This window comes from Sturnira hondurensis, unplaced genomic scaffold, assembly GCF_014824575.4.
Source record: "Sturnira hondurensis isolate 20B ecotype Veracruz unplaced genomic scaffold, ASM1482457v3 Scaffold0014302, whole genome shotgun sequence".
Taxonomy (NCBI): Eukaryota; Metazoa; Chordata; class Mammalia; order Chiroptera; family Phyllostomidae; genus Sturnira; species Sturnira hondurensis.
In genome coordinates, this window is record NW_028086933.1 from 4,028,710 (window position 1) to 4,041,411 (window position 12,702).

General features: G+C 38.6%; 1 protein-coding gene across 4 annotated transcripts in view; it reads left to right on the forward strand.

The window, feature by feature from the left end:
• Positions 1-9,773, forward strand: part of JMJD1C (jumonji domain containing 1C) — a 242,047-nt gene extending 232,274 nt beyond the window's left edge. For all 4 annotated transcript variants that reach the window (XM_037062682.1, XM_037062681.1, XM_037062683.1 and 1 more), the window contains 3 exons: positions 801-977; positions 8,939-9,070; positions 9,380-9,773. In XM_037062682.1, coding sequence (XP_036918577.1) covers positions 801-977; positions 8,939-9,070; positions 9,380-9,469 — 399 coding nt within the window. In that variant the 3' untranslated portion in view covers positions 9,470-9,773. The remainder of the gene's footprint in view (positions 1-800; positions 978-8,938; positions 9,071-9,379) is intronic.
• The last annotated feature ends 2,929 nt before the right edge of the window (positions 9,774-12,702 follow it).

Sequence of the window (12,702 nt, forward strand, 5' to 3'; positions counted from 1 at the left end):
TTCCCTTCCCCTCTAAAGATAAATAAAAAAATAGCAAGATCAAGAAATATTTATGAAATGCATATGTATTCATGGTTTGACTTTTGGGGGAAAGTTACTAAACTAAGCTTTTCCTCATCTCTGCATTATACTTTTTTTTTTTCCATCCTCACCTGAGGACATGCTTACTGATTTTTGGAGAGAGGGAAAGAAACATCAATGTGAGAGAGAAACATATTTCGGGTATCTCTTCCACGTACCCTGACCTTGGACCAAACTCACAACCCAGGCATGTGCCCTGACTGGAAATTGAACCTACAACCATTCTGTTTACAGGATGATGCTCCAACCAGGTCCCACAAGCCAGGGCTCTGTGTTATACTCTTGAAACAATTATAAGGAAGGAACCAAATGGATATAAACTTAACAGTGGAAGGAGGAGATGAGAAGGGAATATGATTCACTTTATTAACAGCATATCAGTGTGCAGTGTTGTTTTAATGTCCTTTAGCTTTTCGAATTATTGTATTTTCTCTAACTTAATCTCAATCATTCCATGAGATTCTGAGAACAGAAGATTTGTAAAGAAAATTGAGGAGGGTGGAAGCAAGGGAGGGAGGTGGGTTTGGCTGGGGTAGGGTGGAGGGGTGGGGAGAACATGCAGAGAACTGTAATTGAACAACAATAAGGTAATGAATGAGAATTCATTGAATTCATTCATTCAATAAGAATGAATGAATGAATGAAATTGAACAGAACAGGATTTACCATTTCCCTTACTTATATTGGAACATATATTTTCATTTTAACCTGTATTTCAGATTTCAAAAGAGCAAGGCCTTGAAGTTCTACCAGAACATGATCCAATACGTGATCAGAGTTGGTATGTGAATAAAAAGCTCCGTCAAAGACTGTTTGAGGAATGTGGAGTCAGAACCTGCACTCTTGTTCAGTTCCTTGGTGATGCCATTATCTTACCAGCAGGAACGCTTCATCAGGTACATAAAAACTTATAACTTGTTTGAACATCAGTCATATTTCCATTTTTGCATTGTCTCTGATCTAGTGGATTGAAATCTAATTTTTAAGACTTTTGTGGGGGAAGGTACAGCAGGTCCTCAAGTAATGTTTCAGTATGCCGTAGGAATCCACCTCTTGTTTCTATCAGTTAACTCCTGGTAAAATCAGCTTCATTATGCATGGTTTTGCTGAAAGTCGTAGAACCTACTGACAACATTAAGTCAGGACTTACTGTATTATGTATTCACTTCTCCATAGTTGAAAATTTTCCATGGGAGGGGGTGTATTAAGAGTTCAAGATCATACATTTTCTAACACTAAGTGTGAGTAGAATGAATTATTGCTAGACCATTTCAAAACTCAGGCATTCAGTGTACCTCCTAGCTATAAGTGTTGATCCAGAAAACTTAAAAACTAAAATAAACACCTAATCTTTGTTTCTGTGGCTTGACTCTATAACACCTAGAAGAACAGTACAATTAGATGGTAGTGTGGAGGTTGGGATTAAAGCATCCAAAAGCCTCCTAGAACTAACCAGAGCTACCACAGATCAACTCAGGCCAGGCAGCACCAAAGCATACAAAGGAAACCCAAGAACCCAAAAAGCTAGTCTGCCTCAAACTTGATTCCATACCTCTTCTACTGCCTGGTAATTGAGGTGTGTGTCGTGTGCACTTTTACCAAGGAAAGTTTCCCACACTTTCCGTAACTATATATGCATTATTGCCTGTTAAGCATTTGGGACACTATTATAATAGCACAAACATTCTTTAAGTTGTAATAGTTGCTTAGTTTTTAAGATGTCAGGTTTAGGGTTAAGTTTATCATTCTATTTATAGCATTTATGATAGTGGAATATAAACAGTATTATATACATACCAGCTTTTTCTCTACATTAACTTTCTGGGGAAGTGTATTAAATATCTTAATAAATTAACATATTATGTTAAATTGTTTTATTTTCCCATGGACTTGCATGATTAGCTCAGGCATGTTAGATCATTTATGATTTGGGTTTAATTGTGATTTACCCACATAGAATTTTTATGACTTGTTGCTTCTTATCAGAAAATCGTGAATCTGTATCTAAATGGAAAATGCCCTCCTAGAAGTGGCCTATTTAAGAGAACAGTACAGTAAATCTTCTTATAAATAGAAATAATTCTTTGATAACACAAGTTCTCTTGAAAATTCTTACGTGTTAATTTATCCATTATCCATTTTCTCAGTGTTGAACTGGATGACCCAGGTTGCTTTTCTTTTTTCTTTTCTTTCCTTTTTGTGTGCAGTAAAATATCCCCTCATTTTAGTATACAGTTTGGTAGGTTTTGACAGATAGTTAGGTGACAACATAATTAAAATATAGGACACCTCCATCAGTCCAGCAGATTGCCTCCCGCGCCTTTTTAATCAGCTTCTGTCCCCACTCGGCATTTCTACGGCCACTCACGGTTTTCTGTCCCTGTAGATGTGCCTGTGTTAGAGTGTCATGATTAGAGCTGTACTCACAGCATACAGCCTTTGAGTCACTGAGCATAATGCATTTGAGTTTCCGTCCATACTGTGTGTGTCAGTAATTGTTTCTTTTTTATTTCTGGGTATAGTTGTTCATATGTAAATGTACCAAAGTTTTATTTGTTTTGTTTGTTTATTAATTAACCAGTTGAACATTTCTCTTTTTTTTAATTTAATTATTGTTCAAATACAGTTTTCTTTTACTTCCAATCCAGCCCACCCCCACAGTGCTCCCCACCTCCCTCCCATTTCTGTTTCCAGTTTGGAGCAATAATAAAGAAAGGCACTATAAACATTCACTTAAGTTATTTATATGAACATAGGTTTTCATTTTCATTGTGTAAATACAGAGTAGTGGGATTGCCTTGATCATATGGTAAATGGATGATTAATTTATAAGAAACTGCCAGGCTTTTTCCCACAGTGGTGGTGCCATTGTCCATTCCCCCAAAGCACTATCTGTGTGTTATATTTCCTCTGCTTACTGTCAGTTTGGTTTTAAGTATTTGAATAAGTGTGCATGCATATCTCATGGTGGTTTTAATTTACAATTTCTTAATATTTAAAGATATTAAGCATCTGTTCATGTTCACTTATTTACCATCTGTAACTATTTACCATTTGGTAAATGTGTGTTCAAATATTTTGTCTTTATAATTGAGTTTTCTTCTCACTGAGATATGAGTGTTCTTATTCTACTTATAAACCCTTTATGTGTTAGGTACTTTGCAAGTATATTCTCCTGAACGTGGCTTGTCCTAAAAGTGTCTTCCAAAGAGCCATTTTTAAATTTTGATGAAGTTCATTCATCAGTTTTCTTCTTTTATGTATCATACTTTTATTGTTGTATCTGTAATTTTTTTCCTAGCCCAAGATGACAGAGATTTTCTCTTGCATTTTCTTTTAGAATTTTTATAGTTGTTATTTTTACATTTAGGTCTTTCTGTTATTAATTAATTTTTGTTTATAGTACAAAGTATGGATCAAGACTCAAATTTTTTGCATATGGATATTCAGTTGTTCCAGTACTGTTTCTGAAAAGATTGTTTTAAAAATATTTTTCTTTTGAAAAGTACAGTACATTGGTATGATTTTTAAAAATTCAAACATTGTAAAAGTGTTCACAGTGAAAATTTGTCTTTTCTTAACTCTGTCCCCAGTGCCTCTCCTCCAGAGGCAGCTGCTGTTACCACAGAGATTTTGTGCGTGTACGTGTCTTTCTGCTGCTTCTCCTTTCCAGTAATCAAAGCTATCCTGTTAAAAAGTTTAGCTCAGCCCTGGCTGGTGTGGCTTTTAGTGGATTGAGCACTGGCCCTCGAACCTAAAGATCGCTGGTTAAGTTCACCATCAGGGTACATGCCTGGGTTGTACATCCCAGTTGTTGAGGGGGTGGGAGAGGCAAACTGATTGATGATTCTCTCTAGCATCGGTGTCTCTCTCCCTCTCCTTCTACCTCCTTTCCCCTCTCTCTAAAAATAAATGAAATCTTTTTTAAAAATTAGAAAGAAAAGAAAAGGCTTAGTTCACATATCACTGTGCCTCAAAGCCTCATGAGGCTCTAAACAGTCTGTATTTGTGTCCTTTTTCTATACGCCCATGTGCACACTCACACCCCCGCATTGCCTGTCTCTTCCACTGCTCTCCTCCTCCTCTCTAATCTCCTGGCCTCTGTCGTTTTCACACACACAAAAGTACGTTCCCACTCCAGGGCCTCTGTACTTCTGAATTCATTTGCCTGAAATTCTCTTTCCTCTCAGATATCTGGTAAAACTTCTTGCATTCTTTAACACTTTTCTCAAAGGATACCTTCTCAGTGAGGTCTTTCCTGACACCCTACTTTAAACCAGCAAATTATGTACCCCATCTCCCTGTCATCGTTCCTGCTTTGTTTTTCTCCATTGTTGTCATTACCTACCAATATGCTTCATAATTTATTTAATTTTGTTGGTTGTTTTTTTAGCACCCCCCTCCACCACCACTGGAATATAAGCTTTATAAGGATAGGAATTTTGGGGGGGAAAGGGTATTTTGTTGTTTTCTCCCATGCCCAGAATAGTGTACTTAAATATTTATGAAGCCTGAAGGCTTCAGTATTGTGTGAAGATGTCACACAATACTGTTTTTACACAAAGTCTAGATGAAAACAAAATTGTGACTTTCCATAACTTATTTATTCATATGCATATAATTTTTATTGGTTTTATTTATTATATATAATTTATTTATGTACGTGTGTAGTGCTCTTTGTAAAAATTGCAAATTTTACTTTCTTCCTATGTCTTTGACTATTTCAGAAAGTTTACTTAGGTTGCACTCATAACTTCCAGTTGTGACTGTACACTTAAGTATGTAGGAAAATGTGTTTTGAGATGTAGAAATTTCCCTTAGGTTATAGAGAGTAAATTTCATCTAGGTAAAAAAATATTACACTTCCTAGACTGGCAAATTCTGTTCTGAACTTTACCACTAAATTTGTGAGTGTTCCAAGACAAAAACTTCTGTGCTGCTTATTTTGGTTCTGATTTCCCAGCTGTAAGCAGAGGCATTTCAGCCTTGTTCCCCTGGTGTGATGTGATGAGAGCACAGTTAACCTGTCCTCTGTTGAAAGGGTGTAGTTCATGACTCAGCAAGCTGTGGTCATGTGGTTTGAGAGAGAATTAAGAGGAATAACTTTGTTCACAATACTGAGTTGGATTTGAGATGCATTATTATTTACAATTCATTTAGTCCTTAGAGGTCCTGAAAATTTTTCCTTGGTGGCTTCAGCACAGTAGACTACCTGTGGCCCTTAAAATAATCCCAACTCTGAAGTCAGTATTTCTCTTACTTTAGTGTATTTCTCATGCATTAGCAAACATTAGAATTTCCTGGAGGACTTGATTAAAATAAAACACAGATTGCTGGGCTCCAACCCCAGAACATCTGACTCCATGGGTCAGATGGAACCCGAAATACTACATTTTTAAAAAGGTCCCAGATGACACTGATACTACTACCATTTGGGGACCACACTTTGAAAATCACACAAATAGGATGCCTTTGAAAACCCAAGATACCTGCAAAAAAACCTGTTTCATCATAAGGAAACTGCACAGCAGGGGCCAGCAGCGCTAAGGGAACACACACTATGTTTTGTTCTTTGATTTGTCATCACGGAGCATTCTGAGACTCCAAACAGAAAACAGGAAGCTCTGTGCTGGGGTGTTCAGATGAATATCTCAGCCAGCTGAGGTAAAGTGTCGTAGCTGCAGCCCTCTTTAAATTCTAAAACTAAAATTGCAGACTTTAAAAATCTTCTGTTAGCTCTTGTTGGTGTGGCTCAGTTGGTTGGCCCTCCTGCAGACTGGAAGGTTGCAGGTTTGATTCCTGGTCAGGGCATGTGTACCTGGGTTGTGGGTTCAGTACCCAGTCAGGGCACATGCAGGAAGCGACTAATCAATGTTTATCTCTCTCTCTCTCTCTGTTTCTTCTTCTCTTCTCTCTAGAATCAATAAAAGAAAAAAATGTTTTATCTGTTGGCTGAAACATTTTCTTAGTCTCCTCCAAGGGCCAAGGAAGAAATGCCAATCAGCCACGAAGTTAGGCAGTATAGAGCTTCATTGGGGTTTGCGCACCCGGGCGAGGTTCTCCGGTCCACAAAGTTGGGCCAGGGAAGTCCTGCCCAAGCAGGGCATGTGGCGGGGTTTTATTTTGGTTGGCTCTCTTCGTGGGAGCTGGGGATTGGTCCCCTTTGAACAAAGCAGCAAAATAGCATTGGTGGCTTTCCTCGGGCTCAGGTTGCTATGCAGATACCCATTTTGTCAAAGCCTGCCCTTTCGGCTCCCTGGTTTGACGTCAGCTTTTTCGAGTTGTAGTTCAGCCGCCATTTTGTCCTACCCTGCCCATCCTGACATTGACAAACATGAAAAATCTGTGAAACCCTTGTATCCCTAGGTGGAGCAGGTGGACCCTGACCTCTGGGATTTAGTTTGTCTCATCTCTGGTATCTTGAGATTTATAGTACCCTTTATTTTAAATGACAGGTTTTTTAAAATTAACATAAAATCTTCTATGATAAAAATGGCCTTTAACTTTTGAGTTACTGTGTTTGATCATTTATAGTGAGTTCATTCATATGACTAAAAGTACTTTGGCAAAACCTTTAAACTCTTAAGTTCTCACAAGTTGCTGTGTATATACGGCAGTCACAGCATCAAGATAACAACCTTCTTACTATGAACAGGGAAAAGTTATCTTTTCTAATAACAACTGATCCTTTAAGACAGGTTTGAATAAAACAGTCTATCAAGGAAGTGAAACGTAAATGGCTGAAAGCTGCCCAAGGACAGGGTTAAGTGGAATGAGATGTTTAGATGCGTTCTCCTTTAAAAGTGGATCTTGTCTCTCCAAACTAATCCTTAAATCTGTAAGCATAGTAAGTCAGGTTGAAGTCAGGAAGCATGAATAGCATCTTGTAAGCGCTAATAAAAGTCACCGTTGGACAGTTATTTTAAGGCATCCATAAACTGGCAAAAACTTAGAGAATCGACTCTTTCAGAACTCTGAAGTCTAATCTAAGACTTTCATCAACCAGGGGACTGCTTAAAGAAAAGGGCAGATGATTGGGGGCATTTCAGGAGGTCACTGGCTGACCACTGAGATGACAGAATAGACTTTAGTGATCACACCTGACAAAGAATACAGTCTTTGCAAAATGGTTTGGAAAAAGCCACAGAATGGATGGCTGTAGCCCTAAACAATCAACCGCAACAAAACCTGAGGCGGGGGAAGAATCAGGTTTTCACTTACCATATTGTAATGTCCAGTTTTCAACAAAAAGTTACACAACATACACAGAAAACGGGAAAGAGTGGCCTGTTCTTAGGGGGAAATAGAACAGCAGAAGCTTGCCCTGAGGGGGCCCAGACTTTGGACTTAGTAGGCAGTGGCACATTTAAGACAGTTGACTTAAAGTCTAAAAGCTAAAGGAAAACAGGAAAATTGATGTATAAACAAAATTATAATACCAATGAAGAAAGAAACTATAAAGATATAGCTAGATGTGCTAAATTGTACATGCTAAAACTGTTGAAGGACTTTATCCACAGGGCATGCTTAAAAAAGCAAAAGACAGGGGGCGTTTGGAGGCTGTGTGTGCTGGTGTGACCTGAGTTAATGTAGGCCTGTCAGGAGGATGTCACAGGAGCTGGGTTCCTCTTGATCTGCTATGTATTGGCTGATTTGTCTTGGAACAGGAGCCGAACCTCCTATCCTTAGTTTCCTGCTCTGTGAGACACAGAGCATTGTTCTGTAGACACGCAGTGAAGACCCAGAGAGACTGCACAGCAGTGCCGAAACTGTAGGGCATCCCCTGCGTTCGTCCTGCAGAGGAACCAACAACCTGATGATTAAAAAGGAAGAGAATGTTTATTCATATCCTATAGAGATACATGCTATCTAATTCCCCATAGAGGCTCTGTACCACTTAAAGAACTCTGCAGACATCAGCAGCTGTTCAGGTCATTGTTACGTCCAGAGGAGGAATTGGAATTCTGTTACTTGTCACCAGTTAGGTCTTTTATTTCTCCTTTCCCAGAATTTTACCACTTTCAATATCACTAGAAGACAGCCTACAACCATCACAAAATTGAGACTGGATGAGCTTGGTCCTCTGTGTCATACAATCATTAATAGAAAGGAATTCTATGAAATACTGAAGTGTGTGCAGTCAGCTGGTACATGTTCAGCCAATAACACACATTCACCAGCTTCTTGTGAAAACCACTAGTTAGGAGAGAGACAGCTGTTGAAAAACAGTTGTACTGATGGCCACGGGGAAACTGAAGATTATCTTTCATTGGTTAATTTGAAAGAAAGGCACAAATAAACAAAATCCCAGCCTAATTCTAAAACTCTTGCAGTCATTATTATCTGTCTAGAACAACAGTTTCCATCCTAGTTCCTCACAAATAATTAAACTAAGTTTCATTTCCTTTTCTTTCATTTATTCTCTTGGTCCAAAAGTTAGCAGTGAAAGGACCAAAGCTAACAACAGCCCAAGGAGTAACGGCAGACATCAAGGCTGATTGCACTGATTAGTAAAACGGAGACTTTCCTGTTAGCACCTTCTTTTTAAGTAACACCAAAAAAAATCCACCTTAACAAAATCGATTTAGGATCTGTTTATCGGCCTCCCTGAAGGATTCCTGGAAACATTCCTTTCATCATTTAAAAATACTCAATTTACAGAGTCACTTTACATGAAGCTTTTCAGCGATAGAATTTTCCCACAAAGTGTGGTCTCTGCTTTGAAATGCATTTGATATTCTGGAGAAAATACTGTAAGTTTCTGGCGAATTGTTCTTTGTGTTTACTGTTACTTTGCAACTTTGCTTTTCTTTATCCCCACCTGCTAAAATTTATATTGTATTCTCTTTGGGGATAGGTACAGAATTTTCACAGCTGCATTCAGGTAACTGAAGACTTTGTGTCTCCGGAACATCTTGTACAGTCATTTCATTTAACACAGGAACTGAGACTTTTGAAGGATGAAATCAACTATGATGATAAACTGCAGGTAAGAGCAGCTGTGTCACGGGTTTGTATATTCAGAGGTGTGAAGCGTGCACACCAACTTAGGGAGTCATGGCCTAGTTTGTCAACCTAGGTTAATGGCCAAAGATTGACACCAGTAAGCACCTAATTGTATAATTTTTAGTGGTCCCGATTTTAGCTTTTGGTTTAACATTTTTTAACACTGACACTTATTTCTCTTGAATTTGAGTTTCCTTTAAAAAAATTCTTTTACTACAACAGTTTTCATTTATTCATCTCCAGCTACAGTGAGTAGAAATCCTAGCATAATTCTAAAACTTGCCTCTTTCAGGTTAAAAACATCCTATATCATGCAGTCAAGGAAACAGTGAGAGCTTTGAAAATACATGAAGATGAAACAGAGGATATGGAAGAAAACTAGGTGTGTTCCATCCAGTTCGCTGTTTGTAGGCCACTGAAGTGGGGTGACTTACTCTTGAACGATGACACACAGATGCACCCTGACTTAAGCTTCATAAACCATCAGTGCCAAGAAATTCTCTCTGTAGTAATTACTTGTTACTGACACCACGGCAGTATAGCATCAGTCGCAGCTCCTATGATAGTAAATGTTAGTTATTAAAACAAGCTACATTTAAAAAGCAGCACTTCGTAGCTGTTTTTGTATTATAGTGTATATGATGTTTGTGAAAATGCCAGATTTAAAATGATGTATTTATTTTTGGGGAAAAAAAAACCGAAATTCTATGCTATATTGTTGATCAAGTGTAAATGTGACCTTGTACAGTTTACTAAAATAACCGATATTTTTCACTACATTGAGACAGTTACTGTGAGAATAGGACACGAACACCAGCTATCGCCTGCATTTGGGAAATCGCTGAATCGCACAGCATTCATGTCATAATCAGAAAATTACTGCCAAATAATTGTAAAAATGTAAAATATAAAGTATATAAAGCAGATACTAAATACAGACACTTCAATATTTTGTTGAAGCTATTGACTGTACAATTAAACATTTTCAAAAGGTGTAATTTATTTAAAATTGTCTCATTTTGCTAAAAATTTATGTGAACTTTTAAAGCTAAATATTAAACTTAATATGCTATGTAAATATATACATATATACATTTAATGATGTATTTTTTTAAAACATTGACTTGCTTTTATTTGTTAAGTGCAAGTGTTACATACGGCTTTGTACATGAACGTTGAAAGGGGTTTTACATTTTTCATTAAAAGGACTTTATCAAAAATGGGCTTGCTTCTTCATAATCAGGGTGGCTTACCAGCATTTTCTTGTAACATTGTGCTCTTTGCTGAAACATTTCCCCACGTCTTTTATTCTTACAAGCTTTTTTCAGCGCTCTTTAGCCTTGATGGCCCGTAACACATAGGTGCCCCAGCTGACTCGTCCTACGGCCCAACTGAGGGAAACAGGGAGCTCCATCATTTGTCACTTATGAACACATTTAATTGAAAACGGAACCCACACACATTAATCTTAAAAGCTACGATGATGAGACTGTGCCGTTTCAAATCAGTTTCCACAGCAGAGAGAGCTGCCAGTACCCGGTGAGGGTCGGGGGGAGAGCGAGGAAGCAGGTGGCAGGAGGAGCCTGAAGTTGGTCCGTCTGGACTGAGGGGTTTTTCTCCTTTCTGTGTGACCTTGAGAAGTTACTTTAATTCGGAGTCTTGACTTTAATAGGCGACTGCTGTTAATCACTGAATTGTCTGAGGGTCACGCAGTCCTACCACTTGAATTGTACTGGAAATAGGCAGCCCTCCACTGGCATCTGCAGAATATTGAGGAGACCGCCTTCTCTTTTTTTATGAGTTTATTGTGGTGACAGTCACAAAATTGCACAGTTCTACAACACACCATCTGTACACTATTGTGTTCTCCATCTCAAGTCAGCTCCCCATCAGCCTTTTCTTCCCATTTAGGACGCACATACTTGAAAAAAGTGGTGAGCCCACACTGTAACCTTGCAGGTTGCTTAGTTTTTGTGTGTTACATCCACTGTCTTGGCTAATGGGATGGATGACAACTCTTCTTTTGTCTGGGTTGGGGGTGGGGGAGTTAGGCTGATGAATAAATAGTTCAAATGATTACAGGAACTTTCTTTTGTAAATTTCAACCTTTTTTTTTTTGGCTTTGTGATCAGTATTTTAAGGAGACACATACTTTTGAAGAATGTTTGAATTCTAGTATCCCCATTTAAGCTTGTGAACATGACTTAAACATACAAGTAAAGCTATTCATAATCTACTACTAAGATTATATTACAGTTACTTTGGAGCACAAATTAAATGGTTTAAGCCTTTAGCATACTTAAAAGCACAGTGTTGCAAGCCCTCAAAAAACAGTGTATTATGATAAACCCTTTGTTAGAACGTTATTTCTGTCACCATTACCACAGGCTAAATTATACAGCATGCCATTTTCAACTAACATTTGAGGCAACAGTAAATGCAGAAGCATCACAATGAATCCCACTTAATGCAACTTAGACAAATCAACACTTCCTTACAAATTAAGTTCTTTGATTGCCAGTTAAATACAGAGCTCTATTTTCATAGCTTAGTAAGGTTCATACACTAAAGTCGATACATACAACTAGCATTTCGGTCGGTCTAAGCCAATCCGTGCAGTACAGAACTGAACTCAGTTATAAAGTAAGCCCTAACAAAGGCAGAATTTACTCTTCATTAACTTAAAAACACCACTGTAGTTCGGTGTTTAAGAAACAATAGCAAGTGGTCTTGGGGGAGAGCCGTTCTCAGGAAAGTTGGCCTTAACATCCACTGGTCACATACCCCTTGGGTGTGCTTCACGAGAGATTGGCGTGCTTTCACTTGGCGCGCACCAGGTAGATCCATGCTTGGCAGACTGGCCTGGATGAGAGCTGGTAATTCCAGTTAGAAAGCCACGCAGTGTGCTTCAATGGGCAGTGTATCCATAGGCATAAAAAGGCCAGCCATCTATGGAGTGAAAACAGTGTGGAGCTGATCTAAAACAATGGTCTGTCACCCTGGCAGTTGGTCGGAGCGTCACTGTACACTGAAAGGTCTCCAGTTCAATTCCCAGTTAGGGCATATACCTTGGTTGAGGGTTCAATTCCTGGTCGGGGTGTATATGGGAGGCAACAATCGATGTTTCTCCTTAACTCTCTCCACACAAAAATAAAAATTTTTAAATAGTAAAACGTTATCTCTTGGGTCCTGTCCTGGTTCTTGGTCTCAACTGTAATCTCATCTAGCCAACTTCATGCCTTTGCCAATATGAACTTTAGGAAACCTCTGCTGAATTGTCCCCCTTGCATTGGAGCTTTCACGTCTGTCTTCAGGACTCACCCTGGCACTCCATGACCAGGACTGAATTTGCTGAACGATCCCTGGTCCTACCTGAGGAATTGTTACTTGCATCCCAGTACCTCAGCAACTGGGGGAGCACTGCACTGCTCCTTACCACCTCGGCCTTCACATTCATAAATCGCATTCTTTTGCACAGATAGGTTTTTGGTTGCACCGTTGTATAAATCTAAGGTTACTGAGAGCTGATGCACAACATTTGTTTTGTACCTTTCTTTTCTCCAAAACACATCAAAGATGTCCACACTGTTCCACCTTTCACTTCTCTTTTGTCTT